The 24,278-nt window shown below is 44.5% G+C and overlaps 2 protein-coding genes across 3 annotated transcripts in view; one reads left to right on the top strand and one right to left on the bottom strand.

Moving 5' to 3' along the window:
* Positions 1–747: 747 nt before the first annotated feature.
* On the top strand, positions 748–18,883 carry sh3yl1 (SH3 and SYLF domain containing 1). The gene is made up of 9 exons (XM_083938101.1): positions 748–850; positions 5,300–5,410; positions 5,493–5,606; positions 9,220–9,284; positions 9,363–9,475; positions 11,826–11,954; positions 12,741–12,885; positions 13,158–13,416; positions 17,623–18,883. Coding segments are annotated over exons 1-9 (1,149 nt in total). The 5' UTR covers positions 748–849; the 3' UTR covers positions 17,835–18,883.
* Positions 18,884–20,104: 1,221 nt separating this feature from the next.
* LOC310964821 (solute carrier family 22 member 13) overlaps positions 20,105–24,278 on the bottom strand; it is an 8,343-nt gene continuing 4,169 nt past the window's right edge. For both annotated transcript variants that reach the window (XM_083938099.1, XM_083938100.1), the window contains 6 exons: positions 24,139–24,241; positions 23,522–23,652; positions 23,183–23,394; positions 21,375–21,483; positions 21,048–21,293; positions 20,105–20,204 (listed from right to left, as the gene is read on the bottom strand). In XM_083938099.1, the coding sequence (XP_083794225.1) occupies positions 20,126–20,204; positions 21,048–21,293; positions 21,375–21,483; positions 23,183–23,394; positions 23,522–23,652; positions 24,139–24,241 (880 nt within the window). In that variant the 3' untranslated portion in view covers positions 20,105–20,125. The remainder of the gene's footprint in view (positions 20,205–21,047; positions 21,294–21,374; positions 21,484–23,182; positions 23,395–23,521; positions 23,653–24,138; positions 24,242–24,278) is intronic.

Raw genomic sequence — 24,278 nt, 5'->3', positions numbered from 1 at the left:
TGTCTCTTTGTAGTTGTTTTGTGTCTCTTTGTGGTTGTTTTGTGTCTCTTTGTAGTTGTTTTGAGTCTCTTTGTAGTTGTTTTGTGTCTCTTTGTAGTTTTTTGTGTCTCTTTGTGGTTGTTTTGTCTCTTTGTAGTTGTTTTGTGTCTCTTTGTAGTTGTTTTGTGTCTCTTTGTGGTTGTTTTTTGTCTTTGTTGTTGTTTTGTGTCTCTTTGTGGTTGTTTTTTGTCTTTGTTGTTGTTTTGTATCTTTGTAGTTGTTTTTTGTCTCTTTGTAGTTGTTTGTGTCTTTTTCTGTCTCTTTGTGGTTGTTTTGTGTCTCTTTGTAGTTGTTTTGTGTCTCTTTGTAGTTGTTTTGTGTCTCTGTGTCTTTGTTTAATAACTTTATTAATGACCACAGGTGTGTGTGTGTGTGTGTGTGTGTGTGTGTGTGTGTGTGTGTGTGTGTGTGTGTGTGTGTGTGTGTGTGTGTGTGTGTGTGTGTGTGTGTGTGACCGTGAGTGCAGCTCCTTTCAGACTGAACTCAGGGGAAACAGAGCTCACTCCTCGGGAGCGCGCTCGGAGGCGGGGGCGCGCCCAGCTGCCCCGCACACCTCTCTGTCCTCGCGCCGCCGTCTCCCTGACAACCTCATTAACGTCACCTGTGTGCGTGACGTCGCTGAAGGTAAAGCGCCTCACCTGCGCAGGTGCGCGCCCTCATTCACACGGACGTGACGTGCGTGCGCGGGCGTGGTTTCCGGCAGCGCACGCGGAACTGTGAAGAGACTCAGGTGAGGCGGAAGTTAGAAGAGAGGCTCGCGCTGCTGACCTGTGAGAGGCACGAGGAGGAACACAGAGCAACACAGAGACAAGTAAGAACATCAAGACATCACACCTGTGTTCACCTGTTCACCTGTTCTGTGTTCACCTGTTCTGTGTTCACCTGTTCACCTGTTCTGTGTTCACCTGTTCTGTGTTCACCTGTTCACCTGTTCTGTGTTCACCTGTTCACCTGTTCTGTGTTCACCTGTTCTGTGTTCACCTGTTCACCTGTTCTGTGTTCACCTGTTCACCTGTTCACCTGTTCTGTGTTCACCTGTTCACCTGTTCTGTGTTCACCTGTTCACCTGTTCTGTGTTCACCTGTTCAGTGTTCACCTGTTCACCTGTTCACCTGTTCTGTGTTCACCTGTTCACCTGTTCTGTGTTCACATGTTCTGTGTTCACATGTTCTGTGTTCACCTGTTCTGTGTTCACCTGTTCACCTGTTCTGTGTTCACCTGTTCACCTGTTCACCTGTTCTGCGTTCACCTGTTCTGCGTTCACCTGTTCTGTGTTCACCTGTTCTGTGTTCACCTGTTCACCTGTTCTGTGTTCACCTGTTCACCTGTTCTGTGTTCACCTGTTCTGTGTTCACCTGTTCACCTGTTCTGTGTTCACCTGTTCACCTGTTCTGTGTTCACCTGTTCACCTGTTCACCTGTTCAGTGTTCACCTGTTCTGTGTTCACCTGTTCTGTGTTCACCTGTTCTGTGTTCACCTGTTCTGTGTTCACCTGTTCTGTGTTCACCTGTTCTGTGTTCACCTGTTCACCTGTTCTGTGTTCACCCGTTCTGTGTTCACCTGTTCACCCGTTCTGTGTTCACCTGTTCACCTGTTCTGCGTTCACCTGTTCTGTGTTCACCTGTTCACCTGTTCTGTGTTCACCTGTTCACCTGTTCTGTGTTCACCTGTTCACCTGTTCTGTGTTCACCTGTTCACCTGTTCTGTGTTCACCTGTTCACCTGTTCTGTGTTCACCTGTTCTGTGTTCACCTGTTCTGTGTTCACCTGTTCTGTGTTCACCTGTTCACCTGTCCTGCGTTCACCTGTTCACCTGTTCTGTGTTCACCTGTTCACCTGTTCTGTGTTCACCTGTTATGTGTTCACCTGTTCACCTGTTATGTGTTCACCTGTTCACCTGTTCTGTGTTCACCTGTTCACCTGTTCTGTGTTCACCTGTTCTGGGTTCTCCTGTTCTGGGTTCTCCTGTTCTGTGTTCACCTGTTCACCTGTTCTGTGTTCACCTGTTCACCTGTTCTGTGTTCACCTGTTCACCTGTTCTGTGTTCACCTGTTCTGTGTTCACCTGTTCTGTGTTCACCTGTTCACCTGTTCTGGGTTCACCTGTTCACCTGTTCTGTGTTCACCTGTCCTGCGTTCACCTGTTCTGTGTTCACCTGTTCACCTGTCCTGCGTTCACCTGTTCTGTGTTCACCTGTTCACCTGTTCTGTGTTCACCTGTTCTGTGTTCACCTGTTCTGTGTTCACCTGTTCTGTGTTCACCTGTTCACCTGTTCTCCTGTTCTGCGTTCACCTGTTCTGCGTTCACCTGTTCTGCGTTCACCTGTTCTGTGTTCACCTGTTCTGTGTTCACCTGTTCTCCTGTTCTGTGTTCACCTGTTCAGTGTTCTCCTGTTCTGTGTTCACCTGTTCTGCGTTCACCTGTTCTGCGTTCACCTGTTCTGCGTTCACCTGTTCTGTGTTCACCTGTTCTGTGTTCACCTGTTCACCTGTTCTGTGTTCACCTGTTCTGTGTTCACCTGTTCACCTGTTCTGTGTTCACCTGTTCTGTGTTCACCTGTTCTGTGTTCACCTGTTCTGTGTTCACCTGTTCTGTGTTCACCTGTTCTGCGTTCACCTGTTCTGTGTTCACCTGTTCTGTGTTCACCTGTTCTGTGTTCACCTGTTCTGCGTTCACCTGTTCTGTGTTCACCTGTTCTGTGTTCACCTGTTCTGCGTTCACCTGTTCACCTGTTCTGCGTTCACCTGTTCACCTGTTCTGTGTTCACCTGTTCTGTGTTCACCTGTTCTGTGTTCACCTGTTCTGTGTTCACCTGTTCACCTGTTCTGTGTTCTCCTGTTCTGTGTTCTCCTGTTCTGTGTTCACCTGTTCTGTGTTCACCTGTTCACCTGCTCTGTGTTCACCTGTTCACCTGTTCTGCGTTCACCTGTTCTGCGTTCACCTGTTCTGCGTTCACCTGTTCTGGGTTCTCCTGGTATCTAAAGTGGGTTTTGTGGCTGAGGTTCCCGTCATCATGAGAAGGTTCCTCGAGGTCAAAGAGGAGATCAGGTTATCACAGAGGTTCTGAGGGTCTCTTAGGTTCTAGATATCTATGAGGAGGTTCTCCAGGTCTTTACGGAGGTCCTTGTATCCGAGCAGGATGTTGTGATCGTTGCGTGGTTCTAGCGGGGTTCTGGTCATTTATGAGGAGGTTCTAGTGGTCTTTAAGGGGTTCTAGTGGTCTTTAAGGGGTTATGGTGGTCTTTAAGGGGTTATGGTGGTCTTTAAGGGGTTCTAGTGGTCTTTAAGGGGTTCTAGTGGTCTTTAAGGGGTTCTAGTGGTATTTAAAGAGGACTTTGTGGCTGAGAAACTCTAGAACATCCTCAAACAAGAACAGAGAAACTCCTCATAGACTAGTATACAGTAAAAGGTCTTTAGAACCACCTCAAAGACGACTAGAACCTCCTTATAGACCTGTAGAACGTCCTGTTAGACTATAAAATAAGATACAACCTCTTCAAAGACCAACAGAACCCCTAGTAGACAACTAGAACATCAACAGATCAACAGAAACTCCTCTTAGACTGATAAACAGTAAACGGTCACTAGAACCTCCTCAAAGACGACTAGAACCTCCTTATAGACCTGTAGAACGTCCTCTTAGACAAATAAAACGTCCCTAAAGACCAAAACAACCTCTTCAAAGATGAATAGAACTTCATCTGAGACTAATAGAAGCACCTTGTAGACAACTAGAACATCTTTAAAGACCCCTAGAACCACCTCAATGACTAGAACCTCCTAGACAGTCTTCTCAGACAATTGAATAAATATATAAACTCTTCAAAGACCAATAGAACTTCCTCCTAGACTGATATTTGCTTAAAGGTCACTAGAACCTCCTCAGGAACAACTTTAACACATTCAAGGACCTCTAGAACCTTCTGAGCGGTGACTAGAACCTCGTCAAAGTCTAATTCCTCGTGGATAGCATGTTAGCATAGCTGACAGCCTAAGCCCAGTCTCACAGGGCTGAGAGACGAGCTAAAGAACTAAAGAACAGGACTAAGAACAGAACGTGGTCCGGTTCTGCTGTGGAACCCGTGATCCTGGTCTGTAGGTTCCTGTTTGTGTTGTCTGCGCTGAGAACCACCGTGACAGCGGAGACCAGTGTGCTACACCGGCACATTCCTGACTCATGAGCACATCCTCAGCTGAGCGCCAGCACTTTAACAAAGCTTCAGTTCATCTGTGGAACTCCACCGCCGCAGAACCCGGGCCACGGGAACCTTTCACAATAATGAGAACATAGATACGTGTCTTTAGTGGAGCTGATCACAAACGAGCGCTCTAAGCTGCTGTGATTGGGTCATGGAAGGAACATTTTGACTAAAATAGGAAAAACACTGTAAAAATGACTAGAACCCCTTCAATGACAACTAGAACCTCCTAGAAAGTCTTTTTAGACAATTAAATAAATTATAACCTCTTGAAAGACCAATAGAACGTCCTCCTAGACTAATAGAACGTCTTTAAAGACCAATAGAGTGTTATAGTACTAGAAAGACCACTAGAACCACCACAATTATGTCTAGAACCTCCTCATAGACCTGTAAAGACCAGAACAAGAAACTCCTCAGACCAATAGAACCTGTTGTGGACAACTAGAACGTCTTTAAAGACTTATAGTACTAGAAAGGTCACTAGAACCTTCTCATAGATCTGTAGAACGTCCTCTTAGACAACTAAAGACCAGAACAAGAAACTCCTCAGACCAATAGAACCCGTTGTAGACAACTAGAACATCTTTAAAGACCAATAGAGACTAATAGTACTAGAACCTCCTTATAGACCTGTAAAGACCAGAACAAGAAACTCCTCAGACTAATAGAACCTGTTGTGGACAACTAGAACATCTTTAAAGACTTATAGTACTAGAAAGGTCACTAGAACCTCCTCATAGATGACTAGAACCTCCTCATAGATGACTAGAACCTCCTCAAAGACCTGTAGACAAACAATGTGAGGTTTTAAAAGCCTTTTGAACCCAACACGTCCGTGGTCCAGTCACTCCGGTCTGTCGGTTCCACCAAGAACACCAACCCCTCACAAATGAGAGCTTTCCTCAAACGTTTGCTGAAACGTGATAATTTACGTTCCAGTCAACAAGGAGCTCATTGACGGGTGCTGTGACTTGTTCCTTTGTGTCGCAGACGTTCTGGTCTAACACGCGGATAAAGAACGTGATGTTCTAATGGAGTGTGTCATTTGTGTGTTTCCAGTGAGTAACCCCATCCCCTCCAACCTCAAGTCGGAGGCCAAGAAAGCCGCCAAGATCCTGAGGGACTTCACGGAGATCTCCAACAGGAACGGACCGGACAAACTCATCCCAGGTACTCGTCTGCGTCTAAGGTTCTATTTAACATGTGTTCTGTTCCAAGTGTGTCATGGTTGGTTTGACGTCCCGTGTTGCAGCTCATGTGATCGCGAAGGCGGAGGGTCTGGCCATCATCTCCGTCATCAAGGCCGGCTTCATGATCACCGCCAGAGGGGGCAGCGGCATCGTCATCGCCCGACTGGCCGACAGACGTAAGACCGCCGCCGTCTGTCCACCGCAGAGTTTAACCCTTCTAGTCCCTGATCCTCCTGATCTCGGTTCCTGCGCAGAAAGAGTTTTATGACATTTATCTTTTACGGTTTATTCGTCTGAGAGGAGTTTTATTGGTCTTTGACGGCGTTGTCGTTGTCCCAGAAGAGGTTCTTGTGGTCTAAGTGGAGTTGTAGTTGAAGTTGTAGTTGAAGTTGTAGTTGTTAACGGTGTGGTTCTAGAGGTCTAAGGAGTTTTTTAATAGTCTTTGATGGTGTTCTAGTTGTCTAAGAGGAGTTTTTCTTAGTTTTGATGGCACTCTAGTTGTCCCAGAAGAGGTTCTAGTGGTCTAAGAGGAGTTTCTTTGGTCTTTGACGGCGTTGTCGTTGTCCCAGATGAGGTTCTTGTGGTCTAAGGGGAGTTTTTTTACTGGTCTTTGATTGTGTTCTAGTTGTCCCCAAAGAAGTTCTTGTGGTCTAAGGGGAGTTTTTATTGTTCATTCATGGCATTCTTGTTATTTACGGTGTGGTTCTAGTGGTCTAAGAGGAGTTTTTATTGGTTTTTGATGGAGTTGTAGTTGTTAACGGTGTGGTTCTAGTGGTCTAAGAGGAGTTTTTATTGGTCTTTGATGGAGTTGTAGTTGTTAACGGTGTGGTTCTAGTGGTCTAAGAGTTGTATTGGTCTTTGGTGGCGTTCCTGTTGTCCCAGAAGAGGTTCTAGTGGTCTCATAGGAGTTTGAATTGGTCTTTGATGGTATTATAGTAGTTATTGAGTAGTTATATTCACTTTCTGGGATTGAAACCTGCGTCCTTGTCGTGCAGACACAGTATTTCGATGATAAATGTTCCTTTTCTTCTCCCTGTGTGTAAATATTCAGCTCTGGGATTCTTTGGGATTCTTTGGGACAAACAAAGACTGGTTCTGTTCTGCCTTTAATCACTCTGATAAAATCTCCACAGTTAAAACATGAAATCAAGAATTCATTGCTCCGCTTTTTATTGCCACCTGAGATTTGGTCAAACTGCTTCTTTCAACTGTGAAAAACCACGAAACCACCAGAGAAGCCTGCAGAGGAGGCGAGGTCCGCCCGTGTGACCCTCGCTGGGTTTGTGCTTCTTGGCACGGTGACAAACGCTGCTGGAGTAAAGGATCAGCGACGGGCGCACGCATCAGATGACTGCACGCCGCAGGCGCATCGCGGGGAGTTTTCCCCTCTTTACCATGGCAACGCAAAATGCCCCCAAAACTAAAAACAAACAAGCGTGTGAAACGGTCCTCCCTGTGGACCAACACACATCCCTGTCATCTCCTGAAAGACCCAGAGAACCTCACAACACACGTCTGACAGACGACCATAACCGTAGACACCGTTAGAACCTCCTAGAACGTCCTCCATGACCACCAAGACCTGTCCTTACAAACTAGAACCACCTCTTAGGACATTTAAATGTCTAAAGGACCGCTCGAACATCCTCTTAGAGAACTAGATCCTTCTCTTAGACAACTAGGACATTCTCAAAGACCACTAGAACCTCTTCATAGATGACTAGAACACCCTTTTAGACGACTAGATCCTTCTCTTGGTCAACTAGAACATCCTCAAACACCACCAAGACCTCTCCTTACAAACTAGAACCACCTCTTAGAACATATAAATGTTCTAAAGGACCGCTCAAACATCCTCTTAGAGATCTAGATCCTTCTCTTAGACTGCTAAACTGTCTTTAATGACAACTAGAGCCTCCTCATAGAGGATCTAGACACCAAAAGAACCTCCTCATATGTACCAAGAACCTCCTCGAAGACCCCATAAACCTCTCCTCACACAACTGGAACCACCTCTCAGGCCTAGTCCACAGGAACACGGGTGTTTCTGAGACTGAACTTTTACGGCCCCTGGTTAAAGAGAAATTCCCGTCCCCACCACCCGTGGATAAAAAATATCTCTGTGAAACCACAAAATCCGCCTCCGTCAGCTGGTCACGTCTAGAGCGCTCCACGCGTCTCCATGGAAACGACTGTTCACCGTCGCACAGCGTGACGTCAAACACTGGTTCTCCTGTCACACATGAGTGCTGACAACAACTGTGGTTGGAAACGCACACTTTCAAAAACACACACGTCTGTGTGGACGGCCCCTTAGCCCGCTAAAATGACCCAAAAGAACCTCCTTATAGACGACTAGATCCTCCTCTTAGACTATTAGAACATCCTCAAAGACCACTAGAACTCCTCATAGATTACTAGAACCTCCTTATAGATGACTAGAACCTCTTCATAGATGACTAGATCCTTCTCTTGGTCAACTAGAACATTCTCAACGACCACTAGAACCTTTTCATAGATTTCTAGAACCACAACAAATGCCACTGCAACGTCTCCTTAGGCAACTCGATCCTTCTCTTAGACAACTAGAACATTCTTAAAGACCACTAGAACCTCCTTTTAGACGACTAGATCCTTCCCTTGGTCAACTAGAACGTCCTCCAAGACCACCAAAGCCTCTCCTTACAAACTAGAACCATCTCTTAGCCCACTAAAATGTCCCAAAAGACCAAAAGAACCTCCTCATAGACAACTAGAACATCCTCCTCAGAGAATTAGATACTTCTTAAGCTCTTCTAACCTGTCTTTAATGACCACTAGAGCCTCTTCATAGATGACTAGAACCTCTTCATAGATGACTAGAACGTCCTCAAAGACCACCAGAACCTCTTCATAGATGACTAGATCCTTCTCTTGGTCAACTAGAACCTCTTCATAGATGACTAGAACGTCCTCAAAGACCACCAGAACCTCTTCATAGATGACTAGAACTTCCTCAAAGACCATCATAACCTCTTCATAGATGACTAGAACCTCTTCATAGATGACTAGAACTTCTTCATGGATGACTAGAACGTCCTCAAAGACCACTAGAACCTCTTCATAGATGACTAGAACCTCTTCATGGATGACTAGAACATCCTCAAAGACCACCAGAACTTCTTCATGGATGACTAGAACGTCCTCAAAGACCACTAGAACCTCTTCATAGATGACTAGAACCTCTTCATGGATGACTAGAACCTCTTCATAGATGACTAGAACCTCTTCATGGATGACTAGAACCTCTTCGTAGATGACTAGAACCTCTTCATGGATGACTAGAACCTCCTTATAGATGACTAGAACCTCTTCATGGATGACTAGAACCTCTTCATGGATGACTAGAACCTCTTCATGGATGACTAGAACCTCTTCATGGATGACTAGAACCTCTTCATGGATGACTAGAACCTCTTCATAGATGACCAGAACCTCTTCGTAGATGACTAGAACCTCTTCATGGATGACTAGAACCTCCTTATAGATGACTAGAACCTCTTCATGGATGACTAGAACCTCTTCATGGATGACTAGAACCTCTTCATGGATGACTAGAACCTCTTCATAGATGACTAGAACCTCTTTATGGATGACTAGAACCTCTTCATAGATGACTAGAACCTCTTCATAGATGACTAGAACATCATTTTAGACCACTAGAGCCTTCTCTTTGAACACTAGAACGTCCTCAAAGACCAACAGAACTTCCTCATTGACGACTAGAACCACATTTGTGTTTGCGTTCAGGCTGGTCCGCACCGTCTGCCATCGGCATCGCCGGTCTGGGAGGCGGCTTTGAGATCGGCGTGGAGGTGAGTGACGGTTCTATGTTCTATGTTTTATCAGCGTTCTTCACTTTTTAGCTAAATAAACGATGGTCTGTGCCTCAGGTGTCCGACCTGGTGATCATCCTGAACCAGCGGCGAGCCGTGGAGGCGTTCACGAAGGGTGGGAACCTCACGCTGGGAGGGAACTGCACCGTGGCCGTGGGCCCCATGGGCAGGTGAGAACCCGTCCTGTCGTAATTAGAGTCTGTCTCAGATTTGATGCGTCTGTTCGAACGTCCTGTGATTTACTTTAGAGGCTGCGACTCGTGTGAAGTTAATTTTAGAACAAGGTCAGGGCAGTTCGACAGGTTCTCTTATATGTGTGTGTGTGTGTGTGTGTGTGTGTGTGTGTGTGTGTGTGTGTGTGTGTGTGTGTGTGTGTGTGTGTGTGTGTGTGTGTGTGTGTGTGTGTGTGTGTGTGTGTGTGTGTGTGTGTGTGTGTGTGTGTGTGTGTGTGTGTGTGTGTGTGTGTGTGTGTGTGTGTGTGTGTGTGTGTGTGTGTGTGTGTGTGTGTGTGTGTGTGTGTGTGTGTGTGTGTGTGTGTGTGTGTGTGTGTGTGTGTGTGTGTGTGTGTGTGTGTGTGTGTGTGTGTGTGTGTGTGTGTGTGTGTGCGTTAGTGTGTGTGTGTGTGTGTGTGTGGGCGTTAGTGTGTGTGTGTGTGTGTGTGTGGGCGTTAGTGTGTGTGTGTGTGTGTGTGTGGGCGTTAGTGTGTGTGTGTGTGTGTGGGCGTTAGTGTGTGTGTGTGTGTGTGGGCGTTAGTGTGTGTGTGTTCATGTGTGGGCGTGGCCAGGTATATGTCTCAGCAGCTGTAAACTCTGAACAACATTCAGTTTATTTGTTTTGAAAAAAACGAGAGATTTTTATAACGAGCACGAGATCAAATCCTTTATCTTAAAATCTACGCAGAGAAACACTGGTGTCATGTTGTTAAGAACACTAGAACCTTCTCTTAGACCACTAGAACCTTCCTTGTAGACCAATAGAACCTTCTCGTAGACCACTAGAACCTTCTCTTAGACCACTAGAACCTTCTCTTAGACCACTAGAACCGTCTCTTAGACCACTAGAACCTTCTCTTAGACCACTAGAACCTTCTCTTAGACCACTAGAACCTTCTCTTAGACCACTAGAACCTTCTCTTAGACCACTAGAACCTTCTCTTAGACCACTAGAACCGTCTCTTAGACCACTAGAACCGTCTCTTAGACCACTAGAACCGTCTTAGACCACTAGAACCTTCTCTTAGACCACTAGAACCTTCTCTTAGACCACTAGAACCTTCTCTTAGACCACTAGAACCTTCTCTTAGACCACTAGAACCGTCTCTTAGACCACTAGAACCTTCTCTTAGACCACTAGAACCTTCTCTTAGACCACTAGAACCGTCTCTTAGACCACTAGAACCATCTCTTAGACCACTAGAACCGTCTCTTAGACCACTAGAACTGTCTCTTAGACCACTAGAACTGTCTCTTAGACCACTAGAACCGTCTCTTAGACCACTAGAACCGTCTCTTAGACCACTAGAACCGTCTCTTAGACCACTAGAACCGTCTCTTAGACCACTAGAACCGTCTCTTAGACCACTAGAACCTTCTCTTAGACCACTAGAACCGTCTCTTAGACCTCTAGAACCTTCTCTTAGACCACTAGAACCTTCTCTTAGACCACTAGAACCTTCTCTTAGACCTCTAGAACCTTCTCTTAGACCACTAGAACCTTCTCTTAGACCACTAGAACCTTCTCTTAGACCACTAGAACCTTCTCTTAGACCACTAGAACCTTCTCTTAGACCACTAGAACCGTCTCTTAGACCACTAGAACCGTCTCTTAGACCACTAGAACCGTCTCGTAGACCACTAGAACCTCCTTTTAGACCACTAGAACCGTCTCTTAGACCACTAGAACTGTCTCTTAGACCACTAGAACCGTCTCTTAGACCACTAGAACCGTCTCTTAGACCACTAGAACCGTCTCTTAGACCACTAGAACCGTCTCTTAGACCACTAGAACCGTCTCTTAGACCACTAGAACTGTCTCTTAGACCACTAGAACCGTCTCTTAGACCACTAGAACCGTCTCTTAGACTACTAGAACCGTCTCTTAGACCACTAGAACCGTCTCTTAGACCACTAGAACCGTCTCTTAGACCACTAGAACGTCTCTTAGACTACTAGAACCGTCTCTTAGACCACTAGAACGTCTCTTAGACTACTAGAACCGTCTCTTAGACCACTAGAACGTCTCTTAGACTACTAGAACCGTCTCTTAGACCACTAGAACGTCTCTTAGACTACTAGAACCGTCTCTTAGACTACTAGAACATTCTCTCAGACCACTAGAACCTCCTTTTCAGACGACTAGATCCTTCTCTTGGACTAGAACGTCCTTTTGGTTTTTCATTTTTAAGATAATTCATAAATGTGAAAAGAAGACGGGTTTCATCTTTACGAACGCAGCGGGCCGAGGACGCTGCCCTGTGGAACCCCATCTTTGACGCGTCTCCTTTCTGGTTCTGTGCTTCAGGAACGTGGAGGCGGACGTGGCGATCCGCAGCACGACGGCGGTCTTCACGTACTGCAGGTCCAGAGGTCTGTTTGCTGGGATTTCTCTGGAGGGGTCCGGCCTGATCGAGCGCAAGGACACCAACCGCAAGTACGTCGCCCTGGTCCCCCCCGACCCTGATCCCCCCGACCCTGATCCCCCCCGACCCTGATCCCCCCGACCCTGATCCCCCCGACCCTGATCCCCCCGACCCTGATCCCCCCCGACCCTGATCCCCCCCGACCCTGATCCCCCCCGACCCTGATCCCCCCGACCCTGATCCGCCCGACCCTGATCCCCCCCGACCCTGATCCGCCCGGCCCTGATCCGCCCGACCCTGATCCGCCCGACCCTGATCCGCCCGACCCTGATCCGCCCGACCCTGATCCGCCCGACCCTGATCCCCCCCGACCCTGATCCGCCCGGCCCTGATCCGCCCGACCCTGATCCGCCCGACCCTGATCCGCCCGACCCTGATCCCCCCGACCCTGATCCCCCCGACCCTGATCCCCCCGACCCTGATCCCCCCCGACCCTGATCCCCCCGACCCTGATCCCCCCCGACCCTGATCCCCCCCGACCCTGATCCCCCCCGACCCTGATCCCCCCCGACCCTGATCCCCCCCGACCCTGATCCCCCCCGACCCTGATCCGCCCGACCCTGATCCCCCCCGACCCTGATCCCGCCCGACCCTGATCCCGCCCGACCCTGATCCGCCCGACCCTGATCCGCCCGGCCCTGATCCGCCCGACCCTGATCCGTCCGACCCTGATCCGCCCGGCCCTGATCCGCCCGACCCTGATCCGCCCGGCCCTGATCCCCCCGACCCTGATCCGCCCGAGCGGAGTCCGATACCGGCTTCACTCAACGTCTCCCTTTGCTCTAAATGTTCTGCAGGTTCTACGGGCGAGAAATCCGCGCGTCGGCCATTTTGAACGGCGATGTGGATCCGCCGCCTGAATGCTACGACCTCTACAACATCCTGGACGTTTACACGGAGGCTTACTGCGCCGACTGGACCAGCAAGAACGTGCGCTCAAAGGTGAGTTCTGCCGTTCCTTATCTACGCGTTCTCACACGATGGACCCAAAAAACGACTAGAACCTTCTTAGAACACTACAACGTTCTCTTTGACCATTAGAACCTCCCTTTAGACCACTAGAACAACCTCAGATGCCTAGAACCTCAACAAATACCACTGCGACCTCTCCTTAGACCTCTAGATCCTTCTCTTGGTCAACTAGAACGTCCTCAAGACGCCTACAACCTTGATTGTAGACAACTTGGTGCTGATTCTAGTTTCGGTTTCTGCAGTCGTCCGTTCCTCCGTCCAGACCTCCGGCTCCACCGCAGCAACGACCGCCGGCCGCATACCAGCCCCCGCCAACGGCGTACCAGCCCCCGCCCCAGGCGTACCAGCCCCCGCCCCAGGCGTACCAGCCCCCGCCCCAGGCGTACCAGCCCCCGCCCCAGGCGTACCAGCCCCTGCCCAAGGCGTACCAGCCCCCGGCGACCAGCACGGGTAAAAACAGACTGTACCCGAGCATCTCCATCTATAAATCTGAGACCTCAGGTGAGTTTGAGACCTCCTTGTGTCCTTCTTCATCTCCTTGTGTCCTTCTTCAACTCCTTGTGTCCTTGTTTACCTCCTTGTGTCCTTCTTCACCTCCTTGTGTCCTTCTTCACCTCCTTGTGTCCTTGTTTACCTCCTTGTGTCCTTCTTCACCTCCTTGTGCCCTTTTTTACCTCCTTGTGTCCTTCTTTACCTCCTTGTCTCCTTCTTCACCTCCTTATGTCCTTCTTTACCACCTTGTGTCCTTCTTCACCTCCTTGTGTCCTTGTTTACCTCCTTGTCTCCTTCTTCACCTCCTTGTGTCCTTCTTCGCCTCCTTGTCTCCTTCTTTACCTCCTTGTCTCCTTCTTTACCACCTTGTGTCCTTCTTCACCTCCTTGTGTCCTTGTTTACCTCCTTGTCTCCTTCTTCACCTCCTTGTGTCCTTCTTCACCTCCTTATGTCCTTCTTTACCTCCTTGTCTCCTTCTTCACCTCCTTATGTCCTTCTTCGCCTCCTTATGTCCTTCTTTACCACCTTGTCTCCTTCTTTACCTCCTTGTCTCCTTCTTTACCTCGTGTCCTTCTTCACCTCCTTGTGTTCTTCTTCACCTCCTTGTGTCCTTCTTCACCTCCTTGTCTCCTTCTTCACCTCCTTGTGTCCTTGTTTACCTCCTTGTGTCCTTCTTCACCTCCTTGTGTCCTTCTTCACCTCCTTGTCTCCTTCGTCACCTCCTTGTCTCCTTCGTCACCTCCTTGTCTCCTTCGTCACCTCCTTGTCTCCTTTGTCACCTCCTTGTCTCCTTCTTTACCTCCTTATGTCCTTCTTCACCTCCTTGTCTCCTTCTTAACCTCCTTGTCTCCTTCTTACCTCCTTGTCTCCTTCTTTACTTCCTTGTCTCCTTCGTCACCTCCTTGTCTCCTTCTTTACCTCCTTGTGTCCTTCTTCACCTCCTTGTCTCCTTCTTCACCTCCTTGTGTCCTTCTTCACCTCCTTGTCTCCTTCTATACCTCCTTGTGTCCTTCATTACCTCCTTGTCTCCTTCTTTACCTCCTTGTGTCCTTCTTTACCTCCTTGTCTCCTTCTTTACCTCCTTGTGTCCTTCTTCACCTCCTTGTCTCCTTCTTTACCTCCTTGTCTCCTTCTTTACTTCCTTGTCTCCTTCGTCACCTCCTTGTCTCCTTCGTCACCTCCTTGTCTCCTTCGTCACCTCCTTGTCTTCTTCTTTACCTCCTTGTCTCCTTCTTCACCTCCTTGTGTCCTTCTTCACCTCCTTGTCTCCTTCTATACCTCCTTGTGTCCTTCATTACCTCCTTGTCTCCTTCTTTACCTCCTTGTGTCCTTCTTTACCTCCTTGTGTCCTTGTTTACCTCCTTGTGTCCTTCTTTACCTCCTTGTGTCCTTCTTTACCTCCTTGTGCCCTTCTTTACCACCTTGTCTCCTTCTTCACCTCCTTGTGTCCTTCTTCACCTCCTTGTGTCCTTCTTCACCTCCTTGTGTCCTTCTTCACCTCCTTGTGTCCTTCTTCACCTCCTTGTCTCCTTCTTCACCACCTTGTCTCCTTCTTCACCTCCTTGTGTCCTTCTTCACCTCCTTGTGTCCTTCTTCACCTCCTTGTCTCCTTCTTCACCTCCTTGTGTCCTTCTTCACCTCCTTGTGTCCTTCTTCACCTCCTTGTGTCCTTCTTCACCTCCTTGTCTCCTTCTTCACCTCCTTGTGTCCTTCTTTACCTCCTTGTGTCCTTCTTTACCTCCTTATGTCCTTCTTTACCTCCTTGTGTCCTTCTTCACCTCCTTGTGTCCTTCTTCACCTCCTTGTGTCCTTCTTTACCTCCTTATGTCCTTCTTCACCTCCTTATGTCCTTCTTCACCTCCTTGTGTCCTTCTTTACCTCCTTATGTCCTTCTTACCGCCTTGTGTCCTTCTTCACCTCCTTGTGTCCTTCATCTCCTTGTGTCCTTCTTTACCTCCTTGTGTCCTTGTTTACCTCCTTGTGCCCTTCTTTACCTCCTTGTGCCCTTCTTTACCTCCTTGTGTCCTTCTTCACCTCGTGTCCTTCTTTACCTCCTTGTGTCCTTCTTCACCTCCTTATGTCCTTCTTCACCTCCTTGTGTCCTTCTTCACCTCCTTGTGTCCTTCTTTACCTCCTTGTCTCCTTGTTTACCTCGTGTCCTTCTTTACCTCCTTGTGTCCTTCTTCACCTCCTTGTGTCCTTGTTTACCTCCTTGTGTCCTTCTTTACCTCCTTGTGTCCTTCTTCACCTCCTTGTCTCCTTCTTTACCTCCTTGTCTCCTTCTTTACCTCCTTGTCTCCTTCTTAACCTCCTTGTCTCCTTCTTACCTCCTTGTCTCCTTCTTTACTTCCTTGTCTCCTTCGTCACCTCCTTGTCTCCTTCGTCACCTCCTTGTCTCCTTCGTCACCTCCTTGTCTCCTTTGTCACCTTCTTGTCTCCTTCTTTACCTCCTTGTGTCCTTCTTCACCTCCTTGTCTCCTTCTTCACCTCCTTGTGTCCTTCTTCACCTCCTTGTCTCCTTCTTTACCTCCTTGTGTCCTTCATTACCTCCTTGTCTCCTTCTTTACCTCCTTGTGTCCTTCTTTACCTCCTTGTCTCCTTTGTCACCTTCTTGTCTCCTTCTTTACCTCCTTGTGTCCTTCTTCACCTCCTTGTCTCCTTCTTCACCTCCTTGTGTCCTTCTTCACCTCCTTGTCTCCTTCTTTACCTCCTTGTGTCCTTCATTACCTCCTTGTCTCCTTCTTTACCTCCTTGTGTCCTTCTTTACCTCCTTGTCTCCTTCTTTACCTCCTTGTCTCCTTCTTCACCTCCTTGTCTCCTTCGTCACCTCCTTGTCTCCTTCGTCACCTCCTTGTCTCCTTCGTCACCTCCTTGTCTCCTTTGTCACCTCCTTGTCTCCTTTGTCACCTCCTTGTCTCCTTCTTTACCTCCTTGTCTCCTTCTTCACCTCCTTGTCTCCTTCTTCACCTCCTTGTGTCCTTCTTCACCTCCTTGTCTCCTTCTTCACCTCCTTGTCTCCTTCTTTACCTCCTTGTCTCCTTCTTCACCTCCTTGTGTCCTTCTTTACCTCCTTGTGTCCTTTACCTCCTCGTCTCCTTCTTCACCTCCTTGTCTCCTTCTTCATCTCCTTGTCTCCTTCTTCACCTCCTTGTCTCCTTGTGTCCTTGCGCCCTCTGCTGTTCACGTCTGTTGCTGCAGAAATTTACATTTTATTTAAAAAATCTAATTAAATAATAAATAAACTTTAAATATTATTAAGTTCTATTAAAATAAATATAAAAATATTATTTAATTGATAAAATGTGAGAAAAAAATATATTTTTGTTTTAATCTTTTTTATTTATTTAGTTTTAAATTGATAAACTTATTTTTCTATTTATTTTAATACATTTTTATTAATTTAATAATAAAGTAAATAAATATAAAAACATTAAGATTCATTTAGTTTTTGCTTTTTCAAAATAAACCATAAATAAAAACATGAATTTAAATAAATTTAGAACAAAAAAATGATAATTAATCAACTTTAAATGTGACGACAGTAAATAATAAAATAAATATAATTATTGTTAAATTGATAAAATGTGAGAAATATATTTTTGTTCTAATCTTTATTTTTTTTAATTCCTTATTTATTTTAATAAGTTTTAAATCTGTATTTTTTAATACATTTTCTTTGCTTAAATTCTCAGAAAAACAGATGAAAAATAAATTAATGAAAAGAGGAAAAATTTAATGTAAATAAATAAAATAAATCAAAACAAAGAAAAAAGATAAATATGCTTTTTTAAAAACGATCCATGAATCAATAAAAACATGAATTTAAATACATTTAAAAATAAATGTAATTCAACATAATTAAATAAGAGTTATTTAAAAAAGTAATTAAATAAATAAAACATTTGGTTTTTCCCTTTTTAAAATAATCCATAACTAAAAACATGAATTTAAAAACAAATGTAATTCAACATAAATAAGAGTTAATTTAAAAAGAATAAATAAATAAATAAATAAATAAATAAAATAAATAAAATGTGGAATTAACAAAATAAAACCATGAATTTAAATCAATGAACCAAAGTTAAAATTAAATAAAAATAAATTAATTTAAATAAATCTTTTTCAGACTAAAAAAGATTAAAAATAAAGTTAAAAAAAAGAATAATTAATAAATAAATGATATTAATTATGAATAAAGTTGTTGTTGTTCTCCAGCAGGTGGAGGTGCGTCAGTGGGCGGAGCCAGCGGGCAGCTGGTCGTCACGGCGACCCATCCGTTCACGGGGCAACAGCCCGGCGACCTGAGCTTCGTCCCCGGCGACCGCATCACCGTGGTAACCAAGACCGACTCCCACTACGACTGGTGGGAGGGGCGGCTCCCTGACGGCCGCGTCGGCATCTTCCCCGCCAATTTCGTCACCATTTAGTATTTAATATTTAAATATTAATATTTAATAATATCTGTTTGTGTTTAGGGACTAAAACAACATTTAATATCAAACATTACATTATTAAAAATTAACTGATCAAATCTGTGAGCCCAGAATAATGTTTAATAATAAAATATAATAATAAATCTGTTAATGTTTAGGGACAAAAACAATATTGAATATCAAACATTAAATTATTAAAAATATAATAATACCATCTGTGAGCCCAGAAATGATTTTAATATTAAAATATAATAAATCTGAGTGTTTAGGGACAAAGATAAATGATTAATATTAAACATTAAATTATTAAAAATAAACTGATCAAATCTGAGCGCAGAATAATATTTAATATTAATGTTTAGGGACAAAAATAAACATTTAATATTAAAATAAACTAATAAATTCTTTTGTTTTAGTTTTTAGGGACAAAATTAAATATTTAATTATTAAAAAAAAGATCAAATCTTTTCTGAAACTGGAGAAAAAGTTACAAAGTTTAAACCGTTTTTAATATTTCAGTAAAAATTAATAGTTTTTTATTTGAACGTGAACATTTTAAACACTTTAAACCATAAAAACGTCGTTTTCACTTTAACACAAACTTTTCTTTTCCTACTTTAGTTTAAACCGGAGTTTAAAAAGTTATTAAAAGTTAATAAAAGTTCATAAAAGTTATAAAAAATGAATAAAAGTTTATAAAATAAAAGGATTTACATGGTTTTCTGATGGTGTTGCGTTCAGGGAACGTGGGAAATTTCAGCGTCACTTCTGCACTTTTAGAGTTTGTTTGTTTAAGTACATCCTGTTTTATCCCTTCAAAATAAAACACAACAGGAAAAAGCAAATGTAGATTTTTGTCCAAACACAAATTTAATATTTTTTCACTAAAAACTTCAGAATAAAATGGTGCAGGTGTTTTACTTTGAAAGGGTGTCACAGCAGGAAACGCGTTTCTGTTCATATTTCACTTTATTTTCTTATTAAAATCTTCCGCTGCTGTTTTTACTGAACTTTAATAAACTTTAATAAATGTTTTCAACACTTTGAAACTTTTTCTCTTTTTTTAAAAATGTATTGAACAAAAAAAATATAAAAAATAAGTTTTATTTTCAATGTGAACATTAAAAAATATACTTATTATTTTTATTTTGATATTTTATTTTGTAATTGCTTCATATTTACATGTCATTTATTAATTTAACGCGTTTTTCTCATGAAAATACAGAAAAAATAAATGTTAATAAACAAAAATAAATACAGAAAAATTGTTAAATTCCAAAAATTTAATTATTACAAAAATTAAGTTTTGTATCTGAAATAAAATGTTTTATGAATAAAGATACATTAAAAGTTGTATTTTTTTATTTTATTAAACCTTTTTCTTAAATCAATTAATGTGAAATAAATATATTTTATAAGATTGGATTTATTATTTTATAAAATGTAATTTGATTTAACTTTAAAGGAAAATTACAGAAGAATAAAAAGGAATAAAAATGTTTTCAGTTTTTGAAATTAACATATTTTTTTATTCATAGTATAAATAAATTAACAAACATTTTAAATTGTATTTATTTAACTTTAATTGAAGGGAAATAAAAATAAATATAAAAAATAAAAACTGACACTTTTAAAAATAAAAATAGATTTATGTCTTTGAAATAAACAAACATGTGTTTTTAATAATGTATAAAAAAATAAAAAACACCTTTTTAATTTGTATTTATTGATATTTTTATAAAATGTTCTTTATTGATTTTGATTGATTTCTTCTTCTGTGGTTGTTAAAGCTGCACTTCCTGTTTCCTGCTGCACTTCCTGTTTCCTGCTGCAGAGGGCGCCAAAGCCACTCAGACGTTTTACTTTTGCTTTTTCTTTTACTTTATTAAAGTTTAGTTTAAATGTTCATAAACTTTAAATTCAACCAAAATATCAAAGTTATTTTTCTACTTTAATGTTTTTATATTTTTATAAATAAAACTTTTAAATCAAAGAGAAAAAAAGACCAAAAATGTTTAAGTTTTTAATTTAAAATCAAAACAATAAAAAAAGTGTGTGTGTGTGTGTGTGTGTGTGTGTGTGTGTGTGTGTGTGTGTGTGTGTGTGTGTGTGTGTGTGTGTGTGTGTGTGTGTGTGTGTGTGTGTGTGTGTGTGTGTGTGTGTGTGTGTGTGTGTGTGTGTGTGTGTGTGTGTGTGTGTGTGTGTGTGTGTGTGTGTGTGTGTGTGTGTGTGTGTGTGTGTGTGTGTGTGTGTGTGTGTGTGTGTGTGTGTGTGTGTGTGTGTGTTCAGATCAGTCCTGTGTGTGTGTCGTCTCTCTCTGCAGGGAGGATCTCTGGATTCCTGGTTTGGCTGCTGACCAGCTTCCTGTGACACACACACACATGTTCACTTAAAGCTGCCACTCTAATGTTCACCTTAAGCTGTCTCTCTCTAATGTTCACTTAAAGCTGTCTCTAATGTTCACTTAAAGCTGTCTCTAATGTTCACCTAAAGCTGTCTCTCTCTAATGTCCACCTAAAGCTGTCTCTCTCTAATGTCCACCTAAAGCTGTCTCTCTCTAATGTCCACCTAAAGCTGTCTCTCTCTAATGTCCACCTAAAGCTGCCACTCTCTAATGTTCACTTAAAGCTGTCTCTCTCTCTAATGTTCCCTTAAAGCTGTCTCTCTCTAATGTCCACCTAAAGCTGCCACTCTCTAATGTTCACTTAAAGCTGTCTCTCTCTCTAATGTTCCCTTAAAGCTGTCTCTCTCTAATGTTACCTTAAAGCTGTCTCTCTCTCTAATGTTCCCTTAAAGCTGTCTCTCTCTAATGTCCACCTAAAGCTGCCACTCTCTAATGTTCACTTAAAGCTGTCTCTCTCTCTAATGTTCCCTTAAAGCTGTCTCTCTCTAATGTTACCTTAAAGCTGTCTCTCTCTAATGTTCACTTAAAGCTGTCTCTCTCTAATGTTCACTTAAAGCTGTCTCTCTAATGTTCACCTAAAGCTGTCTCTCTCTAATGTTCACCTAAAGCTGTCTCTCTCTAACGTTCACTTAAAGCTGTCTCTCTCTAATGTTCACTTAAAGCTGTCTCTCTCTAATGTTCACTTAAAGCTGTCTCTCTCTAATGTTCACTTAAAGCTGTCTCTCTCTAATGTTCACTTAAAGCTTTCTCTCTCTAATGTTCACTTAAAGCTGTCACTCTGTTATGAATGCTGTGTTTCTCACCGTGTCCTCCAGATGGCGCCCACCCCGGGGGGGCGGGGCTGCCTGTCGCAGTCGTCCACAGAGTCGGGCAGCGGGACGCCGCTGGTCTCCGGCAGCAGCAGACACAGACCGCAGCCCACGATTGGTCCGCTGCTGTACACCAGCATGGCGGCCAATGAGATGGCTCCGTTGGGGTTGGAGGGGAGGAGGGCGTTCACCAAACAGCCGAGACGGAAACTCAGGTTGACCAGCGACACACAGCGCTGCCTGGAAGCAACGGCGGGTTACAGGAATCGAACCAGAACATAAACGTGTGTAAATATATAAATATGTAAATAACGCTGGTACCTGACCACGGTGGGGAAGAGCTCGATGCCGTACAGGATGGAGATAAAGATGGCCGCCAGGATGCAGAGTTTTCCCAGCAGAGCCAGACTCATCACCAGCACCGGCTCACCTGCACCGACCAATCAGGAGACACCACGACCAATCAGGAGACACCAGCGACCAATCAGGAGACACCACGACCAATCAGGAGACACCACGACCAATCAGGAAACACCATGACCAATCAGGAAACACCAGCGACCAATCAGGAAACACCATGACCAATCAGGAAACACCAGCGACCAATCAGGAAACACCACGACCAATCAGGAAACACCACGACCAATCAGGAAACACCACCGACCAATCAGGAAACACCACAGACCAATCAGGAAACACCAGCAACCAATCAGGAGACACCACCGACCAATCAGGAAACACCACAGACCAATCAGGAAACACCAGTGACCAATCAGGAGACACCACCGACCAATCAGGAGACACCACGACCAATCAGGAAACACCAGCGACCAATCAGGAGACACCACCACCAATCAGGAGACACCAGCGACCAATCAGGAGACACCACCGACCAATCAGGAGACACCACCGACCAATCAGGAAACACCACCGACCAATCAGGAAACACCACGACCAATCAGGAGACACCACGACCAATCAGGAAACACCACGACCAATCAGGAAACACCACGACCAATCAGGAGACACCACGACCAATCAGGAAACACCAGCGACCAATCAGGAGACACCAGCGACCAATCAGGAAACACCACCGACCAATCAGGAAACACCAGCGACCAATCAGGAGACACCACCGACCAATCAGGAGACACCACGACCAATCAGGAAACACCAGCGACCAATCAGGAAACACCAGCGACCAATCAGGAAACACCACGACCAATCAGGAGACACCACGACCAATCAGGAAACACCACGACCAATCAGGAGACACCACGACCAATCAGGAAACACCAGCGACCAATCAGGAGACACCAGCGACCAATCAGGAAACACCAGCGACCAATCAGGAAACACCAGCGACCAATCAGGAAACACCAGCGACCAATCAGGAAACACCACCAACCAATCAGGAAACACCACCGACCAATCAGGAAACACCAGCGACCAATCAGGAGACACCAGCGACCAATCAGGAGACACCACCGACCAATCAGGAGACACCAGCGACCAATCAGGAAACACCACGACCAATCAGGAGACACCACGACCAATCAGGAGACACCAGCGACCAATCAGGAGACACCAGCGACCAATCAGGAGACACCACCGACCAATCAGGAGACACCAGCGACCAATCAGGAGACACCACGACCAATCAGGAGACACCAGCGACCAATCAGGAGACACCACGACCAATCAGGAGACACCAGCGACCAATCAGGAGACACCAGCGACCAATCACAGGTGTCTACTTCTACTTTATTCTAAATATTCAAACTTTATTCTGAAATTTTCATGTAAACAACACAACACATTTAAACAACACAACAACACATGTAAACAACACAACACATGTAAACAACACCACATGTAAACAACACCACATGTAAACAACAACACTTGTAAACAACACATGTAAACAACACATGTGAACAGCACAACACATGTAAACAACACAACACGTGTAAACAACACAACACATGTAAACAACACCACATGTAAACAACACCACGTGTAAACAACACAACACATGTAAACAACACGTGTAAACAACACAACACATGTAAACAACAACACGTGTAAACAACACAACACGTGTAAACAGCAGGTCTGTGATCTCACACCGTGGTATCTGGACAGCAGCAGCGACAGGAAGCACGCCGCCCCGCTCAGGAACAGAGCGAGCATGCTGATTGGCCGGCGTCCCAGGCGCACCAGCGGCACGAGCAGGCAGGGGGCTTCTGATAGGCCGGAGAAGAAGTGGGCGGAGTAAACGCCGACGCCGAACGAGCCGATGTTCATGCAGATGCCGAAGTACGTCAGCGCCGACGCCGCGCTGCGGAACAAAGGGAAGGTCTCTGAACTTTATTCTGAAATCTTCAAAAGTAGAAACAGGATGTGACTCGACGCAGCGCTGGACGCTTTATTCTCTAAATAATTCGACCTTATTGTGAAAATCTCACCTCAGGAAGCTCATGATGAACAGCCGCAGCAGGATGGTCGGGTGTCGCAGGTGGATGATGTCACTGGGGGCGTGGCCTTCAGGCGGCGGCGGCGGCTCCTTCTGCAGGTCGGACCACGGCGAGTCCAAGAGCTGCAGAGACGACGAGACGTAAACAACAACAACAACGGTACTTTACCCGTGTGTGTTTGTTTGTGTGTTTGTTTGTTTGTTTGTGTGTTTGTTTGTTTGTGTTTGTTTGTGTGTTTGTTTGTGTGTGTTTGTTTGTTTATGTGTTTGAGTGTTTGTGTGTGTGTTTGTTTGTTTGAGTGTGTTTGTTTGTGTGTGTGTTTGTTTGAGTGCGTGTGTTTGTTTGTGTTTGTTTGTGTGTTTGTTTGTGTGTGTTTGTTTGAGTGTTTGTTTGTTTGTGTGTGTGTTTGTTTGTTTGAGTGTGTTTGTTTGTGTGTGTGTTTGTTTGAGTGCGTGTGTTTGTTTGTGTTTGTTTGTTTATGTGTTTGTTTGTTTGTGTTTGTTTGTGTGTTTGTTTGTGTGTGTTTGTTTGTTTATGTGTTTGAGTGTTTGTGTGTGTGTGTGTTTGTTTGTTTGAGTGTTTGTTTGTGTGTGTGTTTGTTTGTTTACCACGTCCAGACACTGTTGATCTGCAGGGCTGTTGCTACGGTAACGGTCCAAAACCTCCGTCCTCCTCTTCAACAGCAGCCAGCGAGGAGACTCTGGGATGGAGCTGCAACAACAACAACAACAACAACAACAACAACAAC

Source organism: Echiichthys vipera (assembly GCF_963691815.1).
Source record: "Echiichthys vipera genome assembly, chromosome: 23".
NCBI lineage: Eukaryota > Metazoa > Chordata > Actinopteri > Perciformes > Trachinidae > Echiichthys > Echiichthys vipera.
The sequence above is the reverse complement of the archived record's forward strand: the minus strand, read 5'-3'. Positions and strand labels throughout refer to the sequence as shown.

What these genes read in the sequence shown, in the direction of transcription:
- sh3yl1 (XM_083938101.1), top strand. An exon ending in CGCCCGACTGGCCGACAGAC is followed by an intron (nt 5,607 to 9,219) that starts GTAAGACCGCCG and finishes GTTTGCGTTCAG; the next exon opens with GCTGGTCCGCACCGTCTGCC. An exon ending in GCTTTGAGATCGGCGTGGAG is followed by an intron (nt 9,285 to 9,362) that starts GTGAGTGACGGT and finishes TCTGTGCCTCAG; the next exon opens with GTGTCCGACCTGGTGATCAT.